The following is a 26,834-nucleotide window of genomic DNA, read 5'->3' on the forward strand; positions in this document are numbered from 1 at the left end:
ATTGAAGAAACAATGGTTTATTTTGCTAATCAAGTGGCCAAGCTGTTGAATTTTAAGGCCCCACTGCATCTTAATATTTTCATTGCACAATAAGACAAGATCTTGTACTTTGCTTATTCCTGGTAAGAAGCACATTTGTTTCTCCAATGGTTTCCACTTGCCAAATGCTCACAATCATTGACATGGTGAAAATATCCACAACAGTTTAAGATCAAAAGAACTGCCACTTCCAATGCAACAACTTTTGGCACTGCTTTATGGAAAGGTCCATCCATAAACACTTTTCTATCGTGGTTGGCCAAGGAGTCCTGCTTTGGCAGCCAGAGCTTCATTCTGTTGAATATGATACTCTTGAAATCTCAAGGATATTCTTTGTGTCATTTTTAAATATTTTTGTAGGCAGTGTTCTGAGCAGGTAGACTAGAAAAAAGGGACGAAGGCATTAAGAGAGATGTCAGTGAATTTTATTTTAAAATTGATGTATTCCAAAAACACAGTTGTACTAAGATTTTGCTTTTAGAGCAAATTACATCAAATTAGCAAATGGACAGTCCAAGTTCTTTTGTGTTACTTTTATTGGTAGATCCATTTCTCTAATTTTTTAAAAAGATAGGAACAGCAGCAAAAATAGATGTTCCTTTTTATGGAAAAAACTGATTCTAACACCTCAAATATAATTCATTTACAGCCGTGCAGGGAGAATCATCATAGTGGATGATTACTAAAAAAACCCCCCCAAACAGTGATGTTTAACTTTCCTGAAAAATGTGGAATAAAACATGAATGCTAAGCAATAGCTTGTAATGGAAAGAGGCTTATAACACTTTGTGCCTAAGTGAAATTTTAAATTGGAAAATCAAAAGGAAAAAAAAATGTGATGGGGTCCATTGTCTAACTATGCAATATGTTAACACTAAGTTCAAGCTAGGCTGTTTCCAAATCAATCAGAGGGGCTATGTCAAGTTTCTTCGGTTTAGTTATCTTTGCTGAAAAGGGATGAGTCTTTGCTGGGGACTACTAAGACAGACCCTAAGAACTGATAGGACACCGGGCAGCTACATGGTGCAGTGGATAGAGCTCCAGCCTTGGAGTCAGGAGGACCCGAATTCAAATCCGGCCTCAGACCAAACACTTGACATGTACTAGCTGTGTGACTCCGGGCAAGTCACTTAACCCCGAATGCCTCACCAAAAAGTAAAAATAAAACAAAAATAAAAATTGATAGGACAAATATCTTTTCTGACAAGTTTGCCTCAGTTAACATGTGAATGACGCCTCATTAAACTGGCAGCAGCAGTATCAAATTAAATGAGAAGACTACCCAAAACTCTCATAGCAATGGCATACAAAAGGCCATGATTCAAAACTCAGTCCTACATGTTTCAGAAACATCATCAAAAGAATACACTAAGGGGCTTTTCTATTTTGTTTCTTTATAGAAAATTAGGGCAAATGTTAGTGGAAAAAGTTACATACCTCTTCTGGTTTGACCTCTCTTGTTGTGAAGTCTTTAACACAATCCAGAAAACAAGTTTCTGTGAGTTTATTGTAAGTTCCAAGAAATTCTTTAAACTGTGAACAAATTCAAAGTCAAATTATTTTTTTTTTCTTGCTGCCTTAACTCTGAGATTAACCTGTTACTAGAAGTTATTTTTCAACCAAACATACCTAGAAACTAGAGTGAATGATGTGCATATGTATAGTAATCAGGCACAGAACCACATAAAATGGAAAATAAATTTCTTTTAAAAATTCCATCAATCCTGCAAAATGTACAAATAAAAACAAAAGTGAAAAATGAGAATTTTCTATTGAAGTAGCTATAACCTTCCCACTAAATAAACAGTTACAGTTTTAATTTTAATATGTAAGTTACAGCTCAAATTTTGATATGTTTTGGTTTTATTTTTTCCTGATTGTTTGCAAAAAAAAAAAAAAAAAAAAAAAAAAGCATTTTCCTCACATTCCTGTTACTTGATTATCCTCCTTTTTGAAATGAAATTTGGAACAACTGGTTGAGGAAACTTTTGGCTAAGTTTGCATCTTGTGGTATAGTTTTAATTTTTCAAAACCAGTTTTCTTTAAGCAAATCTCACCTGTTTAATCTGATCAGTTTCTGATATTTGTGCAGCCATATTCTTTTAATATGTGGATCAGTCACCTGTGTTAAAAATAAAAAAAAAATTAAACTAAAAATAAGTGAATGCATTTATGAAATGGAACTGAAAACAGCTATAACCGAAAAGTAATGGTTCACACGTTTGAAAAAAATCTCACTGTGTCTCTATGTTCTTATGTTTCCTTCCTTGGGTCTTAAGTTTCTTAAGACTAGGGACTGTATTTTTTTGTTGGATATAAGACATTAAAGCTAGTAGTTGTGTTACAAAACTTTTCTAATTTACTATCTGAAGTCATTCATTCCTGTCATTTTCCTGTATTAATTTATGGAACCACTCTCATAACAAAATATTAAATGTATTGTTTATGGAAGCTTTGAGATCTTTGTTAACTTTTAAACTTATCTCTGGAATTAATGGAATCAATGTGACTGCCCCCTTGGTAGCCACATCTAGGTCTGTCTCTTGGAAGAAATGTTTAAACCCTAGGAAAGCTCAAAGGTATCAAAAAAACAAAAAAAAAACTATCACAATTCGATACTCACACTTCTGCTAAGAACTCTAAACTTGAAAATCCAAAGTTTCCCTAGAAAGCTTACCTTCCAATAAAAGATAATTGCAGGAACTAATCTATGCACATAATTTCTATTCAGAGAAAACAGAATTCAATTAAACTCTATAATTTGTAGAGAAGCAAAAGGAGAAAATAGCAGGGTTAAAATACCTCTTTAAGGGGCAATGAGGTGGTGCACTGGATAGAGCACCAGCCCTGAAGTCAGTCAGACCTGAGTTCAAATCTGGCCTCAGACCAAACACTTGACACTTACTAGCTGTGTGACCCTGGGCAAGTCACTTAACCCCAATTGCCTAACCAAAAACAAACAAACAAACAAACAAAAAAACCTCTTTAGATTATTTGGTTTTTTCTTAACCACAAAGTTACGCTTGGTCTGAGTTGATAACATTTCACAGGATCATAAAGCTAGACAGAACTGAAAGGGATCTAATAGACAATGTAGTCCAAAGATGTCATTTTACAAATGAGGAAACTAAGGCCTAGGGAAGAACCAAGCTCCTCTGACTAGAGAACTAGTGCTCTTTCTGCTGTACTATGTAGCCTCCTAGAAATCATTATACTGTATTTATGAATACTGGGGGTTCTGGAAACCTTCATGAAGTTTAGAGTAGACACTTCATGTGAAAATCCAATTAAATGATAATCCCATAATGTCAGCTTTTTAGAGGCAGCTTTCAGAAGCAGCTCAGTGGCTCAGCAGATAAAGTGCTGGGTCTGGTGCCAGGAAGACCTGACTTCAAATCTGGCCTCAGACACTTACTAGCTGTATTAACCTGGGCAAGTCGCTTGACCTCAGTTTCCTCATCTGTCAAATGAACTGGAGAAGGAAATGGCAAACCACTCCAGTATCTTTGCCAAGAAAACCCCATGGATGGTATTGGTACTCTATAGTTCATGGGACCCAGAGTTGGACACGACTGTTAAATCATGAACAACAACAACATTAGCTTGATATAAAACATTTTGAGCACTTTTTAAAAAAAGTAATTAAGGGCTACCAGAACACTAACCTGGATCCTGTGGTATAGGAGTCAACTGATGTTAAACTTTACCACTTTCCACAGGATCTACTCCTCTTCCCATCCTGGTTTAACAACTTTCTTTTCCTTTCCCCTTCAGCCATCTCCTCTTCATGATTCGTTAAATAAGGCCAAAAAGCACCGTCCTTTACAAAATCCAAGAATTTTACAGTCTGAAGGCACTTTAGAGGTTATCGCCTGCTTCGAGGAGGTTTTTAATCTTTGTGCTTATTGAATTGTGTCGAAACCCTACACAAAAAAGAACCCTCACCATAACATCAGTAGTCATATAGCCTGTGCTAGAAGACCAGCTCTTAACCAATCTCACCTCCTCAAGGCCAGTTGTATTTGGCCCTCTCTCTACTATAATACAATCACCCAATTTCAGGCTCTCATTACCTCACAATTGTTGCCCCTGAATTACTGTCTCTCCCCTCTCCAATGAAATCCATCTTCCACAACGCTGCCAAATTGCCTCCCCCCACCCCTGACTTTCTGGAGTGGTAATTTATCTTTTTGGGGGTGGGGTAGAGATTATGTTTTGAACTTAAGAACTAAAAGACATTTCCAGCAGAACACACAAAGAGGATTTTATATGAAATGGCAAATCAATTCATGTTGTTTGCTTTTTTTTTGGTGAGGCAATTGGAGTTAAGTGACTTGCCCAGCGTCACACAGCTAGTAAGTGTCAAGTGTCTGAGGCTGGATTTGAACTCAGGTCTTCCTGATTCCAAGGCCAGAGCTCTATTCACTGAGCCACTTAGCTGCCCCTATATTATTTGCTTTAAAAAAAAAAGGTACCCAATAATTCTAGTCATCACTTTCAAAAATGCCCTGCTTCTTTCTGCACTTAAAATGTCACAATAGTCTTTTGGGAAGTATTACTATGGTTAACTCCCCCTTTCTCCTAACCTCCCACCCCAACTAAAAAGAAAAAAAACCCTGTAAGAAATAGTTTAGTTTAAAAAAAAAAATGATCTACACAGTGACCATGCCTGAAAATGTATGACTGCATCTTCTGTCACCTGTCAGGAGATGGGCAACATGCTTCATCACGTGTCTGGGGACATCACTGTACACTACATTGATCGGAGTTGTCTTTCAAAGCTGGTTTTTTTTTTTTTTTACAATGTTTCTATCCTATAAATTATTTCTTTGATTCTGTTTCTCCTTCACTCTGCATCAATATATATTTCCTAGAATTCTCTGAAATCATCTCTGTAATTATTTCTTATATCATGTAATGTTAATATAAATACAATATACATATGTACACACACACACACACACACACACCAATTTTGTCTGTTCATTCTTCAATTGTCAAAAGAAGCAATGTATGGCTTCCCCTTAGATTTTAATTTATTTCTTTTCCCCCTCCTTTTACTCTCCCCTCCAGAATCAGGAAGTTTGTTTCGCTTGGATTATTCCCTTTGTAGTACTATAACTCCTTCCTTATTGCATTTGATGTATTTCTGAATTAAACTGTGTCGTGTGTTCAACCCTCTTTTGTCCATTTCAGACAAGAATGAGGTTCATCTGATGGCTATTCACCCCAACCTCTTTCCTCCATGTCTGTGTACTTTTTCTTACACACTCCAATTATGAGAAATAAAGTTATATATATGCCCTTCTTCCTTCTTTTATCCTCCTTTCTCTTTTGCTTCTTCAAACTCTCAAAACAGAACCAATCCACCTGGAACATCTATTTCTCTTGTTCAAATTCAGACTCTGACACTAAAAAGCTGTGTGACTTTGGGCAAGTCACTTAACTTCTGTCTCAAGTTTCCTCATCTGCAAAATGAGGATAATAATAGCACCTACCACCCAAGGTTATTGTGAGGATCAAATAATACTCGTAAAGCACTTTGTGAGCCTCAACATACCACCACACCCACACACACCTATGATTACTATTGTTAGCTATTTTTTTCTGTCCTTTCTAGGGCAAAGGCCATTTTCCTTGGCAGAGAAAACAGAAGTAAAATAAGAACTGAGTGGCTCTCCCCTAGTCTCCACGATCAATTATTGTCTTGTCATCCCCTGGCCTATCTTTTCTTTAACTCCCCCCTTCCCCATATAGCTTAACCCCACTCCTACAACTTTTTAGCTGCTCTTAGTTTTTCCCACCCATGTCACTCCCTCTAGATAACTTTTACTGCTCCTCTTCATCAGAAGTGTTTGCCTGTATGGTATCAGAATTTTATTCTTCAAGTTTAACCTCCCTGGCTGAATTTCAGTTCTTGGAATCTCATCTATCCTTCAACTGAATCCTACAACACATGCTCTCCCCAAAATTTAGGATGCATGTAAGACTGTGACTCGCTCTTCTCTCCTCATCTCACTAACACTAAGAAGATTATTAATCACTCTCTCCTAAGATGACTATGATTTCAAACCCTAGCAACCAATTTCTTCTTTTTTTTTTAAAAATCAGATCCCAAAGAGAATTTCCCCGTGTTTCCTTCTCTACCTTTAGAAAAGGAAATGACCACTAAGGCAAAATCAAAGCTGCTTTGTTTTTGTCTGAGAGAGATGATCCCAGCAGACATCAAGATAGTTAAAGTCCCCCATCGTTACTCTATCATGTTTCTGTGACAAGCATGGAATCGAGTTACTTAAATCCTCATCCATTTGCTCTTCCTGTCCAGGTGGCCTATAGTAAACACTGATAAAAATCATGGTTTTTTTTCCCTTCACTATCTTCACCCAGATGTGCTCTACCACAGTACTCCACTATATTACCTCAATTTTCTTCTACAAAATATCTAAATATATCATGCTTCCATCCCACTCTCCCCAAACCCCCCTACTTCCCTTTCTTATCCTGTTTCTTTTGAACAAGATATATTTTTCTAGCGTCGTATACATCAGTCATGGGTTTGATTCCACTAAGTTTCAGTGATATCTACCAAGATAATTTTGTCTCCTTGAATTAGGACTGCTAATTTATTCTGCTTTTGAATATTTGGACATTTCTGCATAGTCATTTTAGGTCATGGGTTTCACTACTGACTTTTTTCTTGGAGTTTTGTCCTCAGGTTCTGCTATGGCCTGGGAATATAGAAGATATCTTTTTTTAGAAGTAAACAAGTAGTTGCCTGAGTTACCTCTGAGTAGGAAATCATCAACTACCACTACTCTTTTCTACTTCTTCTCACTTGCACTGGATGACACAAAACATTACTGTACATTCTTTTTTCCTTTACTGTAGTTACTATCTAGGGTATCTGGCTTGGTCCATACAGGCTGGCATGGCATCTAAACGGATGATTAAGGAAAAAAATGACAAACATCAGGTCTGACCACTTCCTTAATACTTGCCATTATATCCTCCAGCAAAAATTAATACTCCTGGGAATGGAACATAAAGGTATCCTAGAAGGAAAAAGGACCCAGAAAACAGACAGAAGGAAAATAAAACTTCTTGGAAAGGGACAATACAAATTAATGTTACCTCCCCCCCAAAAAAATTAAGATGGTGATAGGGAGAATTATCTGAGCTGGGAAAGGAAAGAGTAAAATGAACAAAAGAGAATAATATAAAAAGTAAACTCAAGAAATTTGGGATTGGTGGTCAAGGTAACAGAAAGAATTTCAGGGGCTGGAGATCAGGCTAAATTTAGTGTTAATGAAATCATCTGATAAAATGAAATGCTAACTTAAAAAGAGCAGGAAATGCAAACCATACACATATTTTAATGGGTAAAAAGCAAACTTGAAAAGCACCAACCTGAATTTCAACAGATTAAATTCCCTAATAGTGCAGAATCAGCATGGTAAAGTAGAGAGAACACTGACTCTGGAATCAGGGAACCTGGGTTCAAATCTTCCTGGTGATGTTTCCTGCCTGTGTAACCTTGTAACACTTGCCTTGTCTTCAGTTTCCTCACTTAAGCAGCTGGACTGGATTAGATGGTCTCTGAAGTCCCTTCTGGCTATATAATCTTCAATTAGAAACAGAATGATAGAATGGATTTAAAGAAAAACCTAACGGTTTTCTGTACATAAGAATCAACATTTAGGGATTCAGATGGTGCTGTGGATAAAGCATAGGACCTGAAGTTTGGGAAGACCTGAGTTCAAATCCTGCCCCATATGCCTGCTAGCTGTGTGACCTTAAGCAAATCACTTGTTTGCTTCAGTCTCCTCAACTGTAAAATGGGAATAATCATAGCACCTATCTCACAGGGTTATTGGGGTAAAAGAATGTTAAAAATTATTTTTACATGTAATTGGGGAAAAAACAAGATATTGTTAAAAAATAAAGTAAATGCAGACAAAAAAAACTAGGAAGAAATAGAAAATCTTGAAAACAAAAGGACTAATGAACTTATATAAAACTAAGAGCTTTAAAAAGGCCTAACAAAACCAATAAGCCATTAGCTAATTGAGGCCAGCACAACCTGTGGTTCGCCAAGGGATTTCGGGTGGGTCCACAGAAAAACGTAAGAGTAAAACATTCTCTTTCAGGCCCCAGGCTGGGTTGTGCAGGCCTGACCTAAGTGATTAAAGTGAAAGGAAAATCACAAGATCAAAATAAAAAACAAACAAGGTGAATTCACAAAAGAAAAGAAACAACAAAGATGATCAGAAACTACTATAATCATATGCCATTAAAATCGAGAACAAGATTCTTATTAGCTTATTTGCCTATCTTCTGAAATTGGATAAGCAGTGCATCATTAGTTCATCATATCTGTCCTGGACACCACAGATGGATAATGCGCCAATGATGACTAGTGATGGATAATGAGAAAGGGGAGGTTAGACTACATTTGGAAAATTGACAAGTGTTTCCCACAACTATAAGCTTTTCATGACATAGAAACTCATCTTTTAAATACTATTATTCTCTTAGTAGAGGGTTTCTCATAAATCTTAGTGCCGTTTTAAGTTTAAAGCTTATGTGGTTAGCCCTCCTAGGCAGTGTGACTTACTAGATGGTATTCTAGACTTGAAGTCAGAAAGACTCAAACTGAATCAAAAGACTCAAATCTCAAATCCCATCCACTAGCCATGGACAAATTACTTAACCTTTTTGAGCCTCAAGCAATTACCTAAGGTTTATTACAATAACAAAATCACAGCTCCTTAAATGTAATGATGAAATATTCTAGTGTAGAGGTGTCAAAATTTGTGGCCAGGGCACTAAAAACATAATTGGGAAATGTTTAACAAAATAAAATACAATAGAACATAATGTTAATTTGTGATTTTCAAAGTCAATTTGCAGTCAGTAGGGATCCCTTTCTATTTCAGTTTGACACAACTGTTCTGGGTATTCCCTATGGCTTTGATTCATTAAATACCACAATCTATTAAGAATCAAAATCATAAGATGGCCCAAAGTAGACATCAAATGTCTGTGAGAAGCTGCATAAGAGATCATACAAAGAATGCATGACTGAAAAAGGAGGTGGGCTAATTATATAATGGCAGCAGTGGATACAAAGATGGACATCAAGCACGCTGCATTAGTTCCCATGGAATGTTAAAAAAGACTCGAAGGTATGTCCTCTTTAGAAGACATATGGGAAAATAAGGACATAACTTAAGCAGGATAAGAAGCCATGGATAAGCTATAACTGTGAAGGCAGAATCCATACTAATGATATTACAGATCCATGCAAGTAATGAAATACTTTATTTTGTAGCGCTAAAATACATTTCACTAAACTAAAATGAATGCAAACGGGAAAATTCCAAAAAGTGAAGCCCACCATTTCTGGATACTTAATAATAATGATAGGTGACACTGATATAGTTATGGAGTTTATCAAACTTTTTGTACAGTAGCTTATTTGTACCTCACAACAACCTAATATATATAGGTCGGTATTATCTTCATTTTCATTCATACAGTATTATCTTAATGTTATGCACGAAGAAACTGAAGCATAGAAGAAAAGTTACTTGTCTGAAGTCATCCAACTTTTTAAGTGGCATATCCAGGATTGGAATCTTCTATGATTGATGCTATTATATACATTCCACTAAAACACTACCAATGGATGACTCAAATAACACGAACACTGCTTTTGTACCTATACCAAGTTACCTGACAGTCTAAACAACAATTGCTGTGTCACCCAAATTATAAGCAAGTTGAAAAAAAAATGTATATTCCTCGTCTTTTCTACACATTAGTGGAAAAGAGCCAGGAACAATCAAGTCCAGGCAGGAACATCTTCATGACTGCTAAAACACTGCATGTAGGTCATGATCATCTCTTACCACTGACAAGCAAAGCATTCTTCAAGTACTCCAATAACATGAGCTTAAAATGAAGTGAGACAGTTTCCTAACTTGAGTTGTCTCTAGGGGATTTAACAATATAGGATGAATCAATTCCACATTGTTAGCAGAGGCTTACACCTGGAATACATTTGGCTTTCCTCTCTAAAACCAACTCATATAGCTCTAAGAACTGGAAGGGCTACTTTTCTGGAAATAATCATTGATTGAAATCCCTTTTTTTGTGGAAATCTTTTTTTTTTTTTATAAGCTTAAATAAGGTCAATGACACAAGCATCAAGGAACTTTTAACAAAAGGGCACCAGATGAAAGTACAAAGGTTTAACTACTAGATTTTCAGTCTTTAGAATTGTTAAACAAATACAGTACGTTCACTGTAGTACAGTAGGTCATCTGGGGAACTAAGCTTTTCAAGTTCTCAATTGCACCCCAAACCAAGAGCAGGTCTGGTTTCCTTGCTATTTTTTCTTTTAATGTGAAAGCAACTTAATCTGATCAACTAACCTAAGTTCCAAAACCTGTTTACAATTTCATTTTCTTGTATTCCTTAAGGATTAGGTTAGAATTTGTTAATTTTTCTGACAGAATAATTAGATAGTTGTTATGAAAGCTACATTTAATATATTTGAACAATTTTAATGCATTTCAGAGGTTTGTAATGCTGCATTTTCCTCCTGCCAACTAATAGAAAATACAATGAAAGCCCAACATGCTGAATTGTAAGAAAATGGACAATCATGTAGTGCCCCCATGTGGTTTTGAAATAAGATGCAGCTATGAATTTTCTCCATTTAATATGGATTGTTTCCTTAGTATACTTTATCTCCCAAACATTAATAAATATATATTACATTAAATCTGCAAATGTGTTCAAGATATCTCTTGCTCATAAATACACTTTACTAGTTTGTCAAAATCCTTTCCTGTGATACTTTTATTGCCATGTCACATCTAATGGCCAATGATCATCCACAATTATGGTAGGCACACCACCCATGTTTGGTTATAAGAACAATTGAGGCTTTTCTCACAGTTAACTTATTCCTTTTATTCAACTAATATCTGCTATACTTGAAACCTGGAAGATCTAGGTTCAAGTCCCACTTCTGACATATCCTGTGGGACCTCAGGCAAAGTCACTTAACCTTTCAGTGCTTTTGGCAACTAAAGGTACCAAATTGTATTGGACAGAGGGAGTTTCCTACGTCAGTGAAATCACAAATCTAGTCATTCTCCCTTATCACTATGTGCTAGGCAGAGGAAAAGGAATACCTTAGTTCTACCCTCAAGGAAAAAAGATTTTAGCTTTAACCTCTGAAAGCTGATAATACTGCCACCAGTGTTGTGAAACAATTGTTTTTAAGGTTAGCATATGCAACTTCGGGGCAATGGAAAGAACTGGGCAACAAGTCAATGAGCCTCCTCTCTGGTCCCACCTCTAACACCAACTGTGCAATTCTGAGAAAGTCAAGTCATCTCTCTGGCCCTGTTTCTTCACTTACAACATGAGGGAGTGAGATGGTTTCTGAGGCTCTTTCCTACTCTGCAAAAAACAATACTTTCTATGGTTCCATTGTGAAAAGATAACAAGTAATTCTTACTAGTGAAACTGTTAATTCAAAAATTCAATATTAACAGACTCCTCAAGTAGATGTTTGGTCTGTAAAAATATATCTATTTAACATTTAGAGTAGAACATACTTTCAGTTTCAAGAGAATATTGATTATTTTTCAAATTAGTAGTATTAAGTGCCAAAATGCCAAATGACCCCAAAGGATTTTATAACAACTTATAAAGTCACTGTTGTGTAGCAGAAAGCGACTAGGGGCTCTTTATCTTCACTAGGATAAAATGCAAATTCTTCTATTTGGCATTTAAAGCCCTTTAGAATCTGGTCCTTCGCTACCTTTTCAAGCTTATTATATACACATCACTAACTCTAAAGTCCAGCCAAAATGGCCACCTTGCAGTTCTCCACACACAACATTCCACTTCTTGTCCCTATGCTTTCTTGTCTCCCCATGGCTCCAATGCATTCCCTTCTCACTTGCACCTCAGAATTTTTAGCTTTCTACAAAGCTCACTTTAGTTGTCCCCTCCTATTTGAGGCCTTTCCTGATACCCCAGCCTGTTAGTGCCTCAACCCACCATTTTGGATCTATTTTATATGACACATGTTGCAACCTAATAGAATATCAAGCTCCCTGAGGGCAGGGACTCATTTTTGTATTGCCAGCACCTAGCTCAGGGCTTGGCACACAGTAGGTGTTTTAATAAATGTTTATTGACTATCATAGTAAGGAGACCTGGGTTCTAGTCATGGCCAGTTATTTGTTATGTATTCAAAAGCAAGTTATTAATGTCATTGTACGGCAGTTTCTTCATTTGTAAGATGCCAATAGTACTTGAATCACAGATTAATTACCTAGCACAGTACCTGGCACATAGTAGGCATTTAATAAATGTTTACTGTTTGTAAACTTTAATAGATCTGTGACTTCATCAATATGGGTAGTCTTTCCAACTATACAGATAAAGCACTACATGGAGAGAAGCAGCTTGAGTTAGTAGAGTCATAGCATGAATCACGCCTTTGGTACCTCTCTGAACATGGCACTTAACATCCCTGAGGTTCAGCTTTTTCATCTGAAAAATGACAATAAGAATACCTGTAGTACTTTACTCCCAGAGTTGTTGTGAGGATCAAATAAAGACAAATTGTGCGAAATTATGATGGCTATAGGTGTTAGTTATTATGAGTGAGCTATTATTATTCACCAAAGTGTCCCAAACAGATTCATTTTCTTTTCCCCAATCTCACTTTTGTTCCATTCACCCAGGTACAATACCTAGGAACCACTCCACCGCACAACTTTCCAGTCTTATACTTTTGACCCCAACAAATATTCTTTGACCCAGTGTCACTGCCTTCTTTGCTGGTCCTTGAACAAGACACTCCATCTCCCAACTCCTCTAATTTTAACTGGCTGTCCCCCATGCCTGGAATGCCCTCTTTTTTATTTTTAATTTTTTTTAATCAAGGCCTTCTGGCTTCTCTCCAAGTTCCAGTTAAAATCCCACCTTCTACAGGAAATCTTTCCCAAACCCCCTTGCTTCTAATGCCTTCGACAATTATTTTCCATTTAACCTGTGGATAGCTGATTTGCCCAGTTGTTTTCATGTCATCTTCCCCCTTAGACTGTGAGCTCATTCAAAGTGGAAACCGTCTTTTGTCTATCTTTGTAAGTCTCAACATCTCCTGCATCTCACGTTCTGTCTATTTGTGAAATAGTGCAGGCTTATCTCACCAACACTGTTGCAATAGCCTCCTAAATGGCCTTGCAGTCTCCATTTAATTTCTTTTCCAATCATTCTCCACAAAGCTGCCAAAGATATTCCAAACATGCAGGTCCCTGTCACTTTCTAGCACAAGAAACTTCCGTAGTTCCTTACCATTCCTAGGATACAATACACAGTAACCTATTTGGCATTTACAGCCCCTTACAACCTGATGGCCAACATTCTCTGTTCTACCAACTGGCCCCTTGGCCACTCCTTACACGGGACATTCAGTTTTCTCCCTCTGCGCCTTCGACAGCTTACTTTATTTCCCATCTTGGCTTTCCTTCCTCACCTTCACCTCTTGGAATTTCTGCCTTAAAAGCGCTACCTCCCTTTCCCGTGTCCCTGCTTGTTAGTGCTATGGCCTCTCCATAATTTTGCATATATTTTGTTTCCTTATAGATGCGTTTAGCATCATTCCTGTTGCTAGAACTGATTTGAAATTCATCGGAATACCGGATTTTGAATTAGAGGCTCCAGGTTTAATCCTGCCTCTGGCCCCTACTAAACTGAGTGATCTTGGGCAAGTCACATAACCTCTCGGGCGTTCAGTTCTCCCCATAGGCAGACAGTGGCCCCCGGACGTCCCAGACCAGGAACCTAAGAAGGAGCAAAGTGCAAGGGGGCGGGGCGGTGAGGAGAGGGCGTCCTCGTCAAGGAGGGAAGAGTCCTCAATTGACCCCAAGGTCACGGAAGAAAAGTTTGGACAAGAGCCGGAGAGAGACAGCGCAGCCTGCTGGAGCCTGGAGAGGGGTCTCGGGTACACCGGTCCCCCCATCGCCCGGCCGGCCAAGGGCCGCCCCTCCCCCGCAGGCTCCGCTCCTTCGCCCGGACCCACGTGCGCTCCGGGAAGCCCGCCAGGGCTCCCAGGCTCCGGGCGACCCCCGCCTGGGACGGACCGAGGAAGAAGGGGCAGCCCGGGGGAAGAGGAATGAAACCGCACCTGCTGGATCACGCGCGCTCTCTCACGGCCCCCTGGCTGCGCAGCTGAGATCGGGTCCCTGGTCTCAGTCTCCGCGACACGCGGGCAGCTCCAAGCTCAAGTCAGGCCGGCGCCGCGGTCTAGGAAACAAGAACACGTGGGGTGGCCGTCTGTCAAATAGCGCTGTTTGCTTGCAGTCGCCGATTCGTCATGTTCCAGCCGAGGCTTCCCGCCGAGGAAGCCTGGCTCCTTCTCCGGCTCTTGCATTTCATTGTTTTTTCCCTAATTTATTTATTTTTAATTTTCAACAAACACTTTCATAAGCTTTTGATTTTTAAATTTTATCATTTCATTGTTTTTTGTTTTTGTTTTTCTTCTTCTGCTCTAATGCCGTGCTGAGGATACGTGAACTCATTGCTAACCAACGCGCGAATCTGCCGATACTGGTCAAAAGATATATTTACCGTATTGCAACGGTCTAGGGAGTTACAATTAATTGTAATCACGGGTAGCGTTTCCTGGTAACTTTTCGAGCGCTCAATTTCTGGTCGCCATCTCCATTTCATTTGCAGTGTAACCTTTACGAAGGGACGTGATTTAAAAAAAATTTTTTTTTGGCCAGGATGGGGGCGGGACAAGTTAAAATCAAACAAAATTTGTGCCCGTTTTTTTACTCAGCTGTCAGAACTCTCATGGCCGGCTTTTGTTTCCAGCGGGTGAGGGATAAGCGAACACTCCCGAAGGCCCCTGCTTTTGGTTGGACACCGATGGAGGGGGTTGCGAGAGCGCATGCGTCTTGTGCAAGGACTCAGGCTTAAAGGGAAGCTGGCGGGCAACTGAAGTTGTTGCTAGGGTAAATTGGTGGGGCGCGGGCGGGTTTGGGGAGCGGAGCCCGTGAGTGTGTGGCAAACGTGCCTTGCACCTTGGGGGAGGAAGCGAAGTCGTCTCTCTCTACGGATTGGTTAAGTTTGCTTTTACCCGTAGATGCATCTGTACTATGCTACTCCCTCCCCCGCCCCCCGCCCTTTCCCGTCCCGCCCCTGTCGGGACGTCATTTGGGCTTCTGCTTCAAATTTTGTGTCTTTTATGTGTAAGGATTCGTACTAATCTGCTCTCCTTGCTTTGAGACCCACGGGATACATAGCATGCTGGACCTGGGGTCAGGAAGGACCTGAGTTCAAATGTACCTTCAGACGCTTATTAGACCTTTGAAAAGTCTTTTAATCGCTGTCTGCCTCAGTTTCCTCATCTGTAGAATGGGATAATAATAGCACCTACTTCCCAGTGTTGTTATAAGGATCAAATGATATGTCTAAAGTGCTTTGGAAAAGAGCGATATATATAATAATAGTACGGACTTCCCAGGGTTGTTGGGAGGATCAAATGATATAATAGTCTAAAGTGCTTTGAAAAAGAACTTTTGTTGTTATTCAGTCATGTCCGACTCTTCATGACTCCATTTGAGGTTTTCTTGACAAAGATACTGGAGTGGTTTGCCAGTTCCTTCTCCAGCTCATTTTACAGATGGGGAAACCAAGGCCAATAGGGTTAAGTTTTGACTTGCCCAGGGTCACACAGCTATTGTCTGAGACCAGATTTGAACTCGTGGAGATGAGTCTTCCTGACTTTAGGCCAGACATTCTATCCACTGAGCCACCTAACTGCCTTGAAAAACTATATAAATGAGTTATATAATATTGTTTTTGCCCAAGTTTAAGTCCCAGTTTATTACCAGTTCATCTCAATTAGTATTCTTTTTGTGCCAGGTACCGTGTGTAGTAGTTCACACTGCATTATGTTGACAGTTCACCTCTGAAATAATTTTTATTATCTTGAAATTTAAACTGATTTATATCCTCTCCTCTTCTCCCTTTGTTTTGAAAGGTTTGTTTTGAAAACTTAATGGAAACAGAAGATCATTTTCTCAATAAGAATGGGGCTCACCTTATTAGCAGCAATCTTCTTCACCCCAAGGGATTTCACCCTGAAGAGCAGAAAAGTGTTAAAATACCAGTGAAGATGTTACGTGAAATGGTTGCCCCCAATCCTGTTAATGATTTGATGTTACCTAAAAATGAATCAGTATACATTCCTCTTGCTTTGTCAGCAAATAAGCCAAGTCCTGCTGATTTGAATGGAATATCCAGTGGTATGAGCTTACCTGTGTTTACTTTTTGTGATTAATAATAATTTTTATTACTTTGTTTAGTATTTATGTTTAAAAAGTTAAAGTTACTTTCCATAGAAAATTTTTAAAACTCCAATGAGTATGTTTTAAATTCTCTTTCTTTTTTTGGGCGGGGTGACAATGGAAATATAAAGATTTCTCTTTTTGCTGTTTTACTCTTCGTAGTATATGGGACAAACCATTGCTTTGCACAGATTAGGTGCTTGGTAAAGATATGTGGTCTACTTTTTTTAAAAGTATAAGCTGGGACAGCTAGGTGTTGCAGTGGATAAGCTCCGGCCTTGCACTCAGGAGGAACTGAGTTCAAATTCGAACTCAGACACATGACACTTACTAGCTGTGTGACCCTGGGCAAGGCACTTAAACCTGATTGCCGTACCAAAAAAAAGCAAAAACAAAAAAGTATAAGCTGCAAAATTTGTTTTATTCTTAGTAGAAACACTATTGTTAAGAACAATGGAAAGACATTGAATGCCTTTGTAATACTGTTGCCTATGTACAGTACTAAATTCTGCATTTTGCACAATTCCCATTATGTCAGGCATTTTTTGAACGTGCAAAGCTTTTATCATTCATATATTGAAATATACCCTGTAGATTTATGAGTTTCAGCTCTGTAACTGTATGGATTCTCAGAGGCTGTTTAGGTCAACCCTTTCATTTTCCAGATGAGGAAATTGAGGCCCAGGGAAGCTATGGGATTTGCCCAGTGTCACAGAGGTGGTAAATGAGGGCAAGAGTCACATCTGACTCCTGAGTTAGGGTTCTTTCCTCTATACCATTGTGGTGTGATTGTGCCATACAGAATCTTTAATGCATCTAAGTCTGTCATGTGAGGACCAGCCTTACTAAGTTTGGAAAGTCTCATTACAAGAAGTTTAGCAACGATTTTGGCCACAGCAATTTTCTGTCACTTTGTCACTTTAGCTTAGTATAAATCAGTGGTGTCAAACTCAAAAAGAAGTGGTGGCCACTAATCTGTACATAGTAGGTAGCTAGGTAGCTCAACGGATAGAGTCCAGGGCCTGGATTCAGGAAGACGAATTTAAGTCCAGCTTTAGACACTCACTAGCTGTGTGAGGTTGGGTGAGTGACTTAACTTCTGTTTACCTTAATCTACTGGTTATCTTTGCCAGGAAACCCCATGTGGGGTCACGAAGAGTTAGACATGAGTGAACAGCAATTCATACATAAGGATCCCTTTAGGCTGCATGTTGACTTAGTTTAAAAATGTAATATTACCTGTATTTTATTGTACTTTTATTTATTTTGTTAAATATCCCCAATTACAGTTTAATCTATTTTAGCTGCGTTTGGGAGTAATGTGACTGCATGTTTGACACCTCTGATATAGACCACATGCAGTTTACTCAACTTTTTGTTTCGTATGCACATTTGGCTTTCAAAAAAGCAGTTTTTATTGCTATGGAATAATCATATACACAACTAAATATGAAAAAGACATGAGGTCCAGGTTATAAGGAACTAAAATTGACCATTGTATTTTATCAGGTACATCATATGTGGCATCTGATAGAAATCACAAACATCTACCTAAGCCAAAAAATATTATGGATCCCATTTTATCAGAAGAGGTAAGCAAATTAATTTATCATCTTTTTTTTTTCTCACTAATTCCCATTTTATGGAGGAGGAAACTGAGACCCAGAGAGGCTGCAGTCACTGAGCAAGTCAGGGGTGGAGTTAAGACTGGTTTCTGGATTCCAAGCCCAGTGCCCCGATGGGAAGGAGTGTTAGATAAGGATGGGGCTGGGCTGTAGAGGGCATCTGGGAAGGAGGGGAGGATGAGGCAGGTTGGGGGCTTGTCCCTGGCCAGCTGGACAGGGCTGGAGACACGCCCAAGGCCTGAAGCCTTCGAAGAGGGAGGGGGCCCTGCCCCTCACCTGCAGCAGGCACGATAGGAGCTCTAGGTGCTGTTGCTGATGGTACTGAAGGACCATTGAGAACTTTGGGTGGAGGAGCACACAGGGTCGCTGCTGGAAGAGGCTACACTGAGCAGGGGGTCCCCAGGGCAGGCCAGGAGCAGGAGGAGGGCAGGAAGGGCCAGGGGTCGGCCTAACCTGAGTTTCATAGCTCCATCAGGATCCGAGGGGATCTGGGCACCCCTGGTCATTCTCCAAGTTCTGGTACTTGAGATGAGACTGTTTCTCGCCCTCTTCTTCCCCGTCTCCTTGGCCCTTACGCTCAAAGTGCAGCGCTCCAAAGCGCAGGCGGTCCCCCTGGGCCCCCCTCCTCCAGGGACAATTCAAAGGAATCATAAATGCTGAACTCGGAGGGGCCTCTGCTCATGGCTTGGACCCCCACATGGAGCTGCCCTGCAGTTGTACCCAGCTACCTGCAGCTGGCCCACCCGGGACCGGCTCTCGGAGGCCCATGGTCCGTGCTGCACTGATCAGGGCGCTGGACTGGCCAGTTGGCACTGGGATCTACCTCGAATCTTGCCTCCACCTCCCAGGACGCTGGCACTCACTCCAGCCCCAGAGTGGGGTCAGTTATCTTAAGTATAACATTTCGGTACTCTCAGGGAATGTTTTTGGATATAGCAAGTTTTGTTTCTGTTCAAATTCTTACAGGGATTTTTTTTCTGATAAAACTTTACTTAATGGTACATACGGAATCTTCATTAAAATGAAATATTTCTGCATGAAATAGAGATTATCCATTAGTAAGATAATTGCCGTTTCGTGAATAGTTAAAGAGGGGCACTATTTAACAGTCAGGTTACTGTTACTAATGCAACAGTGTTTGTTTATCTAATCTCAAGGGCCATCCAAACTCAGCTGAGTCCTGTTTGCTGCAAATCCTTTTATTTTTCTCTGATTAGCTCTCTATTCTGTTCCTACAGTCACTGTTCCAAATCTTTTCTTCTCTAACCACCTTCCCCCTTGTTCCTGGCAGAAGACTTTGTCTCATAGTTCACTGAGTAAGTTGAGGCCTTCTGTCTTGAGTTCCTTTTCTCTTTTTCCCCACTTGAGATTGCCTCAGAATCACCCCTGATACTTTCAGTCTTGGAGGATAAGTTGGCCCTTTTTGCTGTCATTGGTTGGTCCCTTTACTTCCAGCTCCTCTAGCAGCCTCTTTGATTACCTACCTCTCCCCAGGTCCTCCTTATCCACTGGCTGTTTTCCTTAGTAGTTTCGAACATACCCAGATTTCTTCCCTTCTTAAAATATCTTCACTTAACCCCACTATCCACCCTAACAATCAACTTTTATCCTTCTTCCCCATTACAGCCAAATTCCTATTCTTGTAGAAAAGTATGCTTGATTTTTTGTTTTGTTTTTTTTAGGCAGTTGGGTTTAAGTGACTTGCCCAGGGTCACACAGCTAGTAAATGTTAAGTGTTTGGTCTGAGGCCGTATTTGAACTCAGGTCCTCCTGACTTCAGGGCTGGTGCTCTATCTACTGCGCCACCTAGCTGCCCCAGAGAAGTACACTTGAAAGCCTTTTACAATCTAAGTCCAATCTATCTTTCCAGGCTACTCATACATTACTCCCTCTCATGTACTCCATACTTCAGCCAAACTGACTGACTTGGTGTTTGCTGTATACAACATTTCATTTCATTTCCATCCTTTGCACAGGCTGCCTCCCTATCCTTCCCCCACCCTCCAAATGCCTGAATTATATAACCTCATCACTTTTTCTTCTTGGAACCCCTGTCTCAGCTCAAGTATCACTTGCTTCAAGAGGCCTTTTTAATTTCTCCCAATTATTTGTGGACTTCTACCCATTATACTCCCCGGTTATTTTGAATGTATCCTCTGTTTACTTAACTTAGAACCTATTTTATGCCTCAGTGGAATATAGGCTCCTTTAAGGGCAAAGACTTTGTCACATTTGTATTCCTCGGGCTTATCTAGTAAAATGTCTGGCATAGTGGATGCTTAACACTTATGAAACATTTTATGATTTATAAATGGCTTTATGACATCCCTATAAAGAAATACAAGAATTAATCCTTTTTTACTTTGACACTTCATTATATGACTAGCCGAACTCTTTTTCTTGTCATAAATCTCTCTGATTTTGTACTTAGCAAATGGCAGAAATGACACTAAAACCCATATAAAGAAACAGAATTTAAAGACAGTTCAGGAATCATCTGGTCCAACTTGTTTTTGAGTTAGGAAATCCTCTCTACATCTTCCTTCCCAGCCTTTACTTAAAGATCCCTAATGAGGAGGGACCTACTACCTCCCAATACAGCCTGTTCTAATTGAGGATAGCTGATTATTAAGAAAATTTTCCTTACATCCAGCCTAAATTTATCATCTCAACTTTAACTTACTGCTTTTAGTTCTGCTCTCTGTGGCCAAGCAGAACATTCCACTTCTACATGATAGGCCTTTAGGTACTTGAGGACAGCTTTCCTGTTTCCTGCTACCTTTCATCCCTTAAGTCTTTTTTTTTTCTCTCTTAAAAAAAATTTTTACTTTTTATTATGAACTTAATAAATAGCACATATGAATATTTTAATGTTTAGTAATACAAAGAAGAAGGATTATATATAAAACTAAGAATCTCTTACTTTCATTTTTATAAAAAAGGTATATCTTTCATTTAACATGATGACAGAACTGCCCTGCTTGTGTCCCATTCTGAACTTCCTTTTGTTCTCTTCTGTGTATTTTGATTATATTTCATTGATGCTTTTTTTTTCTTCCTTCTTTCCTTCCTTCCTCCATCCCTCCCTTGCGTCCTTCTTTCCTTCCAAAAGGAATAAATTTTATTTTTTCATGTACAATTTTGATATATTTACATGTTGTAAATACACTTCTTTTGACAGTTAAGCATAGATACCTCTTTCCTGCCCACCACATTAATATGTGCTTTTTAAATGCTGTACCTTGAGAAACATTGTTGAATATATAATGAATGGTTACACATACAAATATACACATAGGCACTTGATCTCCCCTCCCTACCTCCATCTCTCCCTCCCTTTTTTCCTCTCCCTCTGTTTGTTCTTTTGTTCCTTCCCTCTTTCCTTCCGAGGAGGAGAGGTTGCTGAGTAATTGAAGATAATGATCAGTGGTAGTGGTTAGCAAGCAATATGCCTTCTCTGCCTCTAGGACTAATGCAGCCCTGCACAACATACCTCCCTCAGACTGTGAGAAAAGGCAAAGTGTCACTGAGGGAAAACTAATATGTAGGAGTGTGAGAGAGAAAGAAGTTCAGGGTGAAAGGAGGTTTTGTTCATTAGGCAACAGGAATTTCAGATAGCACAGTAGAAAGGTTGGAAGGGGTTGGAATAGGCCATGAGTTGGGGTAGAGTTGGTGGAATGGGAGGTAGGGATCAGAGATAGTTCTTTACCTATGCCTGTATTAAGTACTCAGTGACCACAGAGGAGAAAAATAGCATTCTCCATAGTGGTGGCAGTCTCAGAGGAGAGAAGGGAGCTTGCTTAAACTCCATGGTCTTCAATTTCTTCATCTTTAAAATGAGGCAATTTACCTAGATGAATTTGATGGTCCTTTCTACCTCTAAATTCTATGATCCTTCTTAGCTAACTTTCTCCAATGCAGTTCAACCTACCATGATTCCTCTTCTCTACCCACCTTCCCCGTGCCCCAGCCCTTCATTGTATCTTGCTCCCATATGATCACAAAAGAAAATACTATCTTTTTTCCAAAAAGTCTTGGAAGTGGCCTAGCTCCAAATGAAGTTGATTCAACCAGGCTGAAATCTCAGGCTTTTAGCTCATTGGTAGCTTCCTGGTTAAGAGAATTATTTTGGTACTCTAACAACCTCTTTCCATTTAACCTCTGAGTAACCAACATGTCCTCTCTAAGGGGAGTACATGACATCACTCAACTATTACATGACAACATTATAGAATATGATGGGTGGAGGGAGAAAGTGAGGAGTTGGGGGTGACACCTAGATACCTAAGTTGTGAGTCGGGGTGACTTTGAGAATTGTGCTGCCTTCAATAGTAATAAGAAAGTTAGGAAGAAGAGAAATTTTTTTTTTTTTGGGAAATGAATTCAGTTTTAGACATGTTGAATTTAAGATGCCATGGGATGCCTGGTTTATAATGTCTTAATTAGGCAGTTTGAGATGTGAGACTGAAGGTGGGAAGAGAGGTTAGGATTGAACAAATAGATCTGAGAATTATCTATGTAGAGATGATAATTAAATTCTGGGAGCTAATGAGATCACCAAATGAAATAGAATAGAGGAGAAGAGAAGAGGACCTTGGATAGAATCTTGGGGAACACCCATGGTTAGTGTGCATCTTGGATGAAGATCCAGCAGAGGAGAATGAGGAGGAGTGGTCAGATAGAGTTCAATGTCATGCAACTTAGAGAGAAGAGTATTGAGGAGAAGAGGGTGATTGACATTGTGAAAGACTACGAAAGATCAAGAAAAATGAGGATTGAGAAAATATCATTAGCTTGGCAGTTAAGAGATCATTGGTAACTTTTCATGACAGTACCCTCTCCTGGTTCTCCTACCTCTCTGACAGTTCTTTTGTTTCTCCTTTGCTGATTTATCATCCATATCATGTCATCTAATTATGGCTCTGTCCTGGGTCCTCGTCTCCTTAAAAATACTCTCTCACATCTTATCAGCTACGGTGTGTTTAATCATTATCTTTATGCTGATAACTTGCAGTGCGTAGAACATAGTTGGAACTTAATAAACTATTGTTAATTGATGCAGACTAGAGTGAATGATTGTCATCTCTTGCTTTTCCCTGTCCCCTCCTCTCCCTTTCATATCCAAACAGTTGCCAAGACTTAATAGTAATTCTTGATGTTTTCATCCTGTCTAGTCTTCTACTTTAGTATAGGTCTTTATTTTCTCTTTTCGTTAAACTGAAAAAATATTTGTTATGCATGATATATTGGAAAGGAAGGAAGGAAAAAGCATTTATTGAGCATCCATATGCTAGGCACTGTGCTAAGCACTTTGCAAATATTATTTCATTTGCTTCTCTCAAAGGTAGGTATTATTATTATCCTCATTTTACAGCTGAAGAAACTGAAGTAGATAGGAGGTAAGTGAGTGACTTGCCCAGGATCACACAGTTAGTAATTGTCTGAGGCCAGATTTGATTTGGGTCTTCCTGACTCCAGGCCCAGTGCCCTGTCTGTTGTGCCACCAGTGGCCTCTAAGACTTTGGACTTGGAATCAGACTGTGTTTGAATTGTGACTCTGGTGCTTCCCAGGTGTGTGACTCTGGTAAGTCATTTACCATCTTTGCACCTCAATTTCTTCATCTGCAAAATGGAGATTCTTACACTGTCTACTTCACAGAATTGTTATATAGAAAGTGCTTTATAAACCCTAATAAAGATTTGTTGTTGTTATTAAGAATGTATCAGGCTGTACAGAAACAAAGAGACATCACTGTGTAAAGTAGTAGTCAAGTGAGTCATACACAAAGAACTTTAATACAAATGAGAAAATTATTGAATAAATTTGAGAGGTCAGAATGGTCTTGAAGCGTGAAGAATGGGAAGATCATCAGCTTATTGCTAGCAGTGAGCAGGTGGGAGTAATTTACTTGCATAATTTCCTCTTCCCTTTCCCCGTCCCTATCTGACATAAGAGAAAATAGTGAACATAGTACTTACCAAAGTAACATCATAAAAATGATCTTGTTTAATGGTTTTGGTTTTTCTTTTCTGCCTTCAAGGATAATCCTAATGATACTGCAGTACAAGGGGTTCTCTTGAGTAATGCAGATGAAAGTAATAGAGCAAAAGGTAAATGGACAAATCCCTTTCCTAGATATATTTAAAGATGTGCTAAAATTATTTTTGAGTTTTCTGTGTTCTTGTTCAAATTAAGCCATAAGCAGCAATAAGAAAATTACTGTTATATTTTATTTATAGGATTTGTTATTTGAAAACAGCCGTATGGATGGGTGGCTGGCCTTATGGTTTTGGACTCAGCTACTAAATAGGAGTTGATCACATATAGATTATAAATGTGTTTTCATGGTAAAATTGATTGAGCATTTGGGTATCAGTGAACTCTTTAAAAGGATTGCTTTCATTTCATTTTTCATTTTATTTGTTTATTTGACTTTTAAAATTTTGATCATCTGTGAGAGGCAGGATGGTGCAGTAGAACATGCACTAAACTTATAGTCAGAGCCAAACCTGGACTTTGCTACTTAAGTTTCCTGTGTGACATTGGGCAAGTCACAGAACCTCTCTTGGCTACAGTTTCCTCATTTCTAAAATCCAGGGAGTTGGACTAAATGACTTCTGAGGTTCCTTGACATCAAAAATAATTAATACATTCATTTAGAAATTTTTTTTTTTGGTGAGACAATCGGGGTTAAGTGACTTGCCCAGGGTCACACAACTAGTGAGTGTTAGGTGTCTGAGGCCGGATTTGAACTCAGGTCCTCCTGACTCCAGGGCTGGTGTTCTATTCACTTCGACACCTAGCTGCCTCTATTTAGAAATTTAAAGACCTGCTTGAGAATTTGTAGTAAAAGAAAATCTCATCATTAATGCTGGGAATATGAATTGAAGTTCTAATTTTGTCTGGTTTCCTTTTTATAGATGGTCTTTTTGAAAAACAGTCAGACTTCATGTTTTCTGATTTGAAACCTACTTTAGGACTCTGCAAATAAGCAAAGTAGTTTTAATAAGTAAGGAATAGGATTTTATTTTCCTCATGAAGGAAAAAGAGCACAAATTGGCGAGGAGACTATTAATAGAACCATATGATAATGGACTATTTTAAATTGCCTCTTCTAGAATCCTGAGGTGTTGTTTCTTTTACTTGTCAGACAGTTTGCAAATACTTAATATTGAAATTGGACTTCCATCCTACTTGTTGAAGTCTGAGTTCATATAAATCCTTTTTATTTGAGGCAATTGGGGCTCAGTGACTTGCCCAGGGTCACACAGCTAGTCTGAGGCTGGATTTGACTCAGGTCCTCCTGACTTTCGGGACAGTGTCCTATCCATTGCGCTGCCTAGCTGCCCCTGACTCATATATATATCCAAGCAGGGAAGCCCTCTTAGGTTTATCCATCAATGAAAGAGTTGATGGACTCCTTCCTTTTTTTTTTTCCCCCTGAGAGGGGTTTAGGGAGCTGGCCACTCCTCTAGACAACTTTTTGGGAATGAACAAAAAATTCCTATTCTGAAGTTCCCAAGATTTTACTCTGTCACATTGTTATATATGTGTTTTGTCAATCTATACAAAACTATCAGATTCTCTGAAACCAGGCAGTTCTTGTACTTTAAGCAAAAAAAAAAAATGGATACTGGGATGGACAAAAGGATTTATTTGCCTATGGTTGTTTAGCCTCTTTGATGAACTTTGCTGGATTTGGGCAATTACCTTTACTGGATTGGTTCCAGAATCGGCTGTTGATGTCATTTTCCCCATGTGGTTATAGTTGTGAGATGGAGTATCTTTTTAAATTAGTTGGCCTCAAAGCCAAGAAGACTTGGTTCTAATATGGCTTTGTGACTTTGGGCAAGTACTTAACTTCTCTCTGCTCCAGACTATGCTAGAAAACTAAATTTCAGATCTTCCTCACAAGAAGTAACAGGTCTGGTTATGGTTATTAGGTGTTTTACTGATGTGATTGCTGGCCATTGTATATGAAGAATCCATATCGCTGAATTCCTTCAGTAAATATTGAAATGTTATTTAGGAAGAGAAATTTATGCTTTGAGTAGATACTTTGAAATCTTTAATGTTTCTGAAATATTTATTTTTTGTTTTGCAGCAAATGATATCTTTATTTCTCAGTATGCCACTGGCCAGAAAGATGCTCTAAGAGCTGTTTTAAAGCAAAAGTAAGTTTGAATTGAGAAATTAAATTTGCACTGCCTTTTGTTTTCCCTGCTTCCTTCCCAAAGTAATAGTTTTTCAATTATGCTTTAGACATTGACAGAAATTGCCCTTTACACTTCATTTAATTTGCCTTCAGAAGGAAATAGTCAGGTTTTGAGAAACCTCTCTGCCCATTGGCTGACTTTTTCAGACTCAGTGTGCCCAAAAAAGAGAGAGAAACCAGATATCCTTTTTAAAAAAGGTATTGGCCATTTTATTTTAAAAATACTGTTATTGCATTTTGTTTTTTACAATATGTTCTTTTCTGAAAATATCCTTCCCCCTTCCCACTAGGCAAGCTTTCTCTTGTACCAAACGTTAAAAAAAAATTCAGCAACACCATCTGACACTTTACTGACAACTTACATGACATTTCTCACCCATAGTTCCTCTTTTTTCAAGTGAAATAAGGAGGGGTGTATTTTTAAATTTTTTCCTCGAGGCCAAGCTTGTTCAGTATATAATTATACAGTGTTCAGTTTCATTTTATTCTTAGCTAAATTGTCTCTTCCACTAATGTGCTGACAATATATTTAATTGATATCACAGAGCATCTGCTGTGTGCCTAGC

The 26,834-nt window shown here is 38.9% G+C and overlaps 2 protein-coding genes across 6 annotated transcripts in view; one reads left to right on the forward strand and one right to left on the reverse strand.

Annotated features, from left to right (window-relative positions):
- Position 1: 1 nt before the first annotated feature.
- TIMM9 (translocase of inner mitochondrial membrane 9) lies at positions 2–14,373 on the reverse strand. 2 transcript variants are annotated; one of them, XM_027842899.1, is made up of 4 exons: positions 14,258–14,373; positions 2,097–2,161; positions 1,477–1,572; positions 2–420 (listed from the first exon to the last, which is right to left on the reverse strand). In XM_027842899.1, exons 2-4 carry the CDS (start codon positions 2,133–2,135, stop codon positions 286–288), a joined length of 270 nt encoding a protein of 89 aa, XP_027698700.1. In that variant the 5' UTR covers positions 2,136–2,161; positions 14,258–14,373; the 3' UTR covers positions 2–285. The 2 variants fall into 2 exon arrangements, with proteins under 2 accessions (XP_027698700.1, XP_027698702.1); XM_027842901.1 differs by lacking the exon at positions 14,258–14,373 and adding an exon at positions 3,705–3,948.
- Positions 14,374–14,990: 617 nt separating this feature from the next.
- Positions 14,991–26,834, forward strand: part of KIAA0586 (KIAA0586 ortholog) — a 117,916-nt gene continuing 106,072 nt past the window's right edge. For 3 of the 4 annotated variants that reach the window (XM_027842903.1, XM_027842905.1, XM_027842904.1), the window contains exons 1-5: positions 14,991–15,089; positions 16,121–16,385; positions 17,937–18,019; positions 24,094–24,163; positions 26,158–26,227. In XM_027842903.1, coding sequence (XP_027698704.1) covers positions 16,139–16,385; positions 17,937–18,019; positions 24,094–24,163; positions 26,158–26,227 — 470 coding nt within the window. In that variant the 5' untranslated portion in view covers positions 14,991–15,089; positions 16,121–16,138. The remainder of the gene's footprint in view (positions 15,090–16,120; positions 16,386–17,936; positions 18,020–24,093; positions 24,164–26,157; positions 26,228–26,834) is intronic. The other variant, XM_027842906.1, reaches the window with a different exon arrangement.

This window comes from Vombatus ursinus, unplaced genomic scaffold, assembly GCF_900497805.2.
Source record: "Vombatus ursinus unplaced genomic scaffold, bare-nosed wombat genome assembly UNPS02014893.1, whole genome shotgun sequence".
Taxonomy (NCBI): Eukaryota; Metazoa; Chordata; class Mammalia; order Diprotodontia; family Vombatidae; genus Vombatus; species Vombatus ursinus.

Bases quoted from the DNA above. Each gene is read 5' to 3' on its own strand.
- TIMM9 (XM_027842899.1), bottom strand. From the start codon at position 2,135: ATGGCTGCACAAATATCAGAAACTGATCAGATTAAACAG. The intron at 1,573-2,096 runs GTGAGATTTGCT...ATTTGTTCACAG, and splicing joins AAACTGATCAGATTAAACAG to TTTAAAGAATTTCTTGGAAC. The intron at 421-1,476 runs GTATGTAACTTT...CCTTTTTTCTAG, and splicing joins GAGAGGTCAAACCAGAAGAG to TCTACCTGCTCAGAACACTG.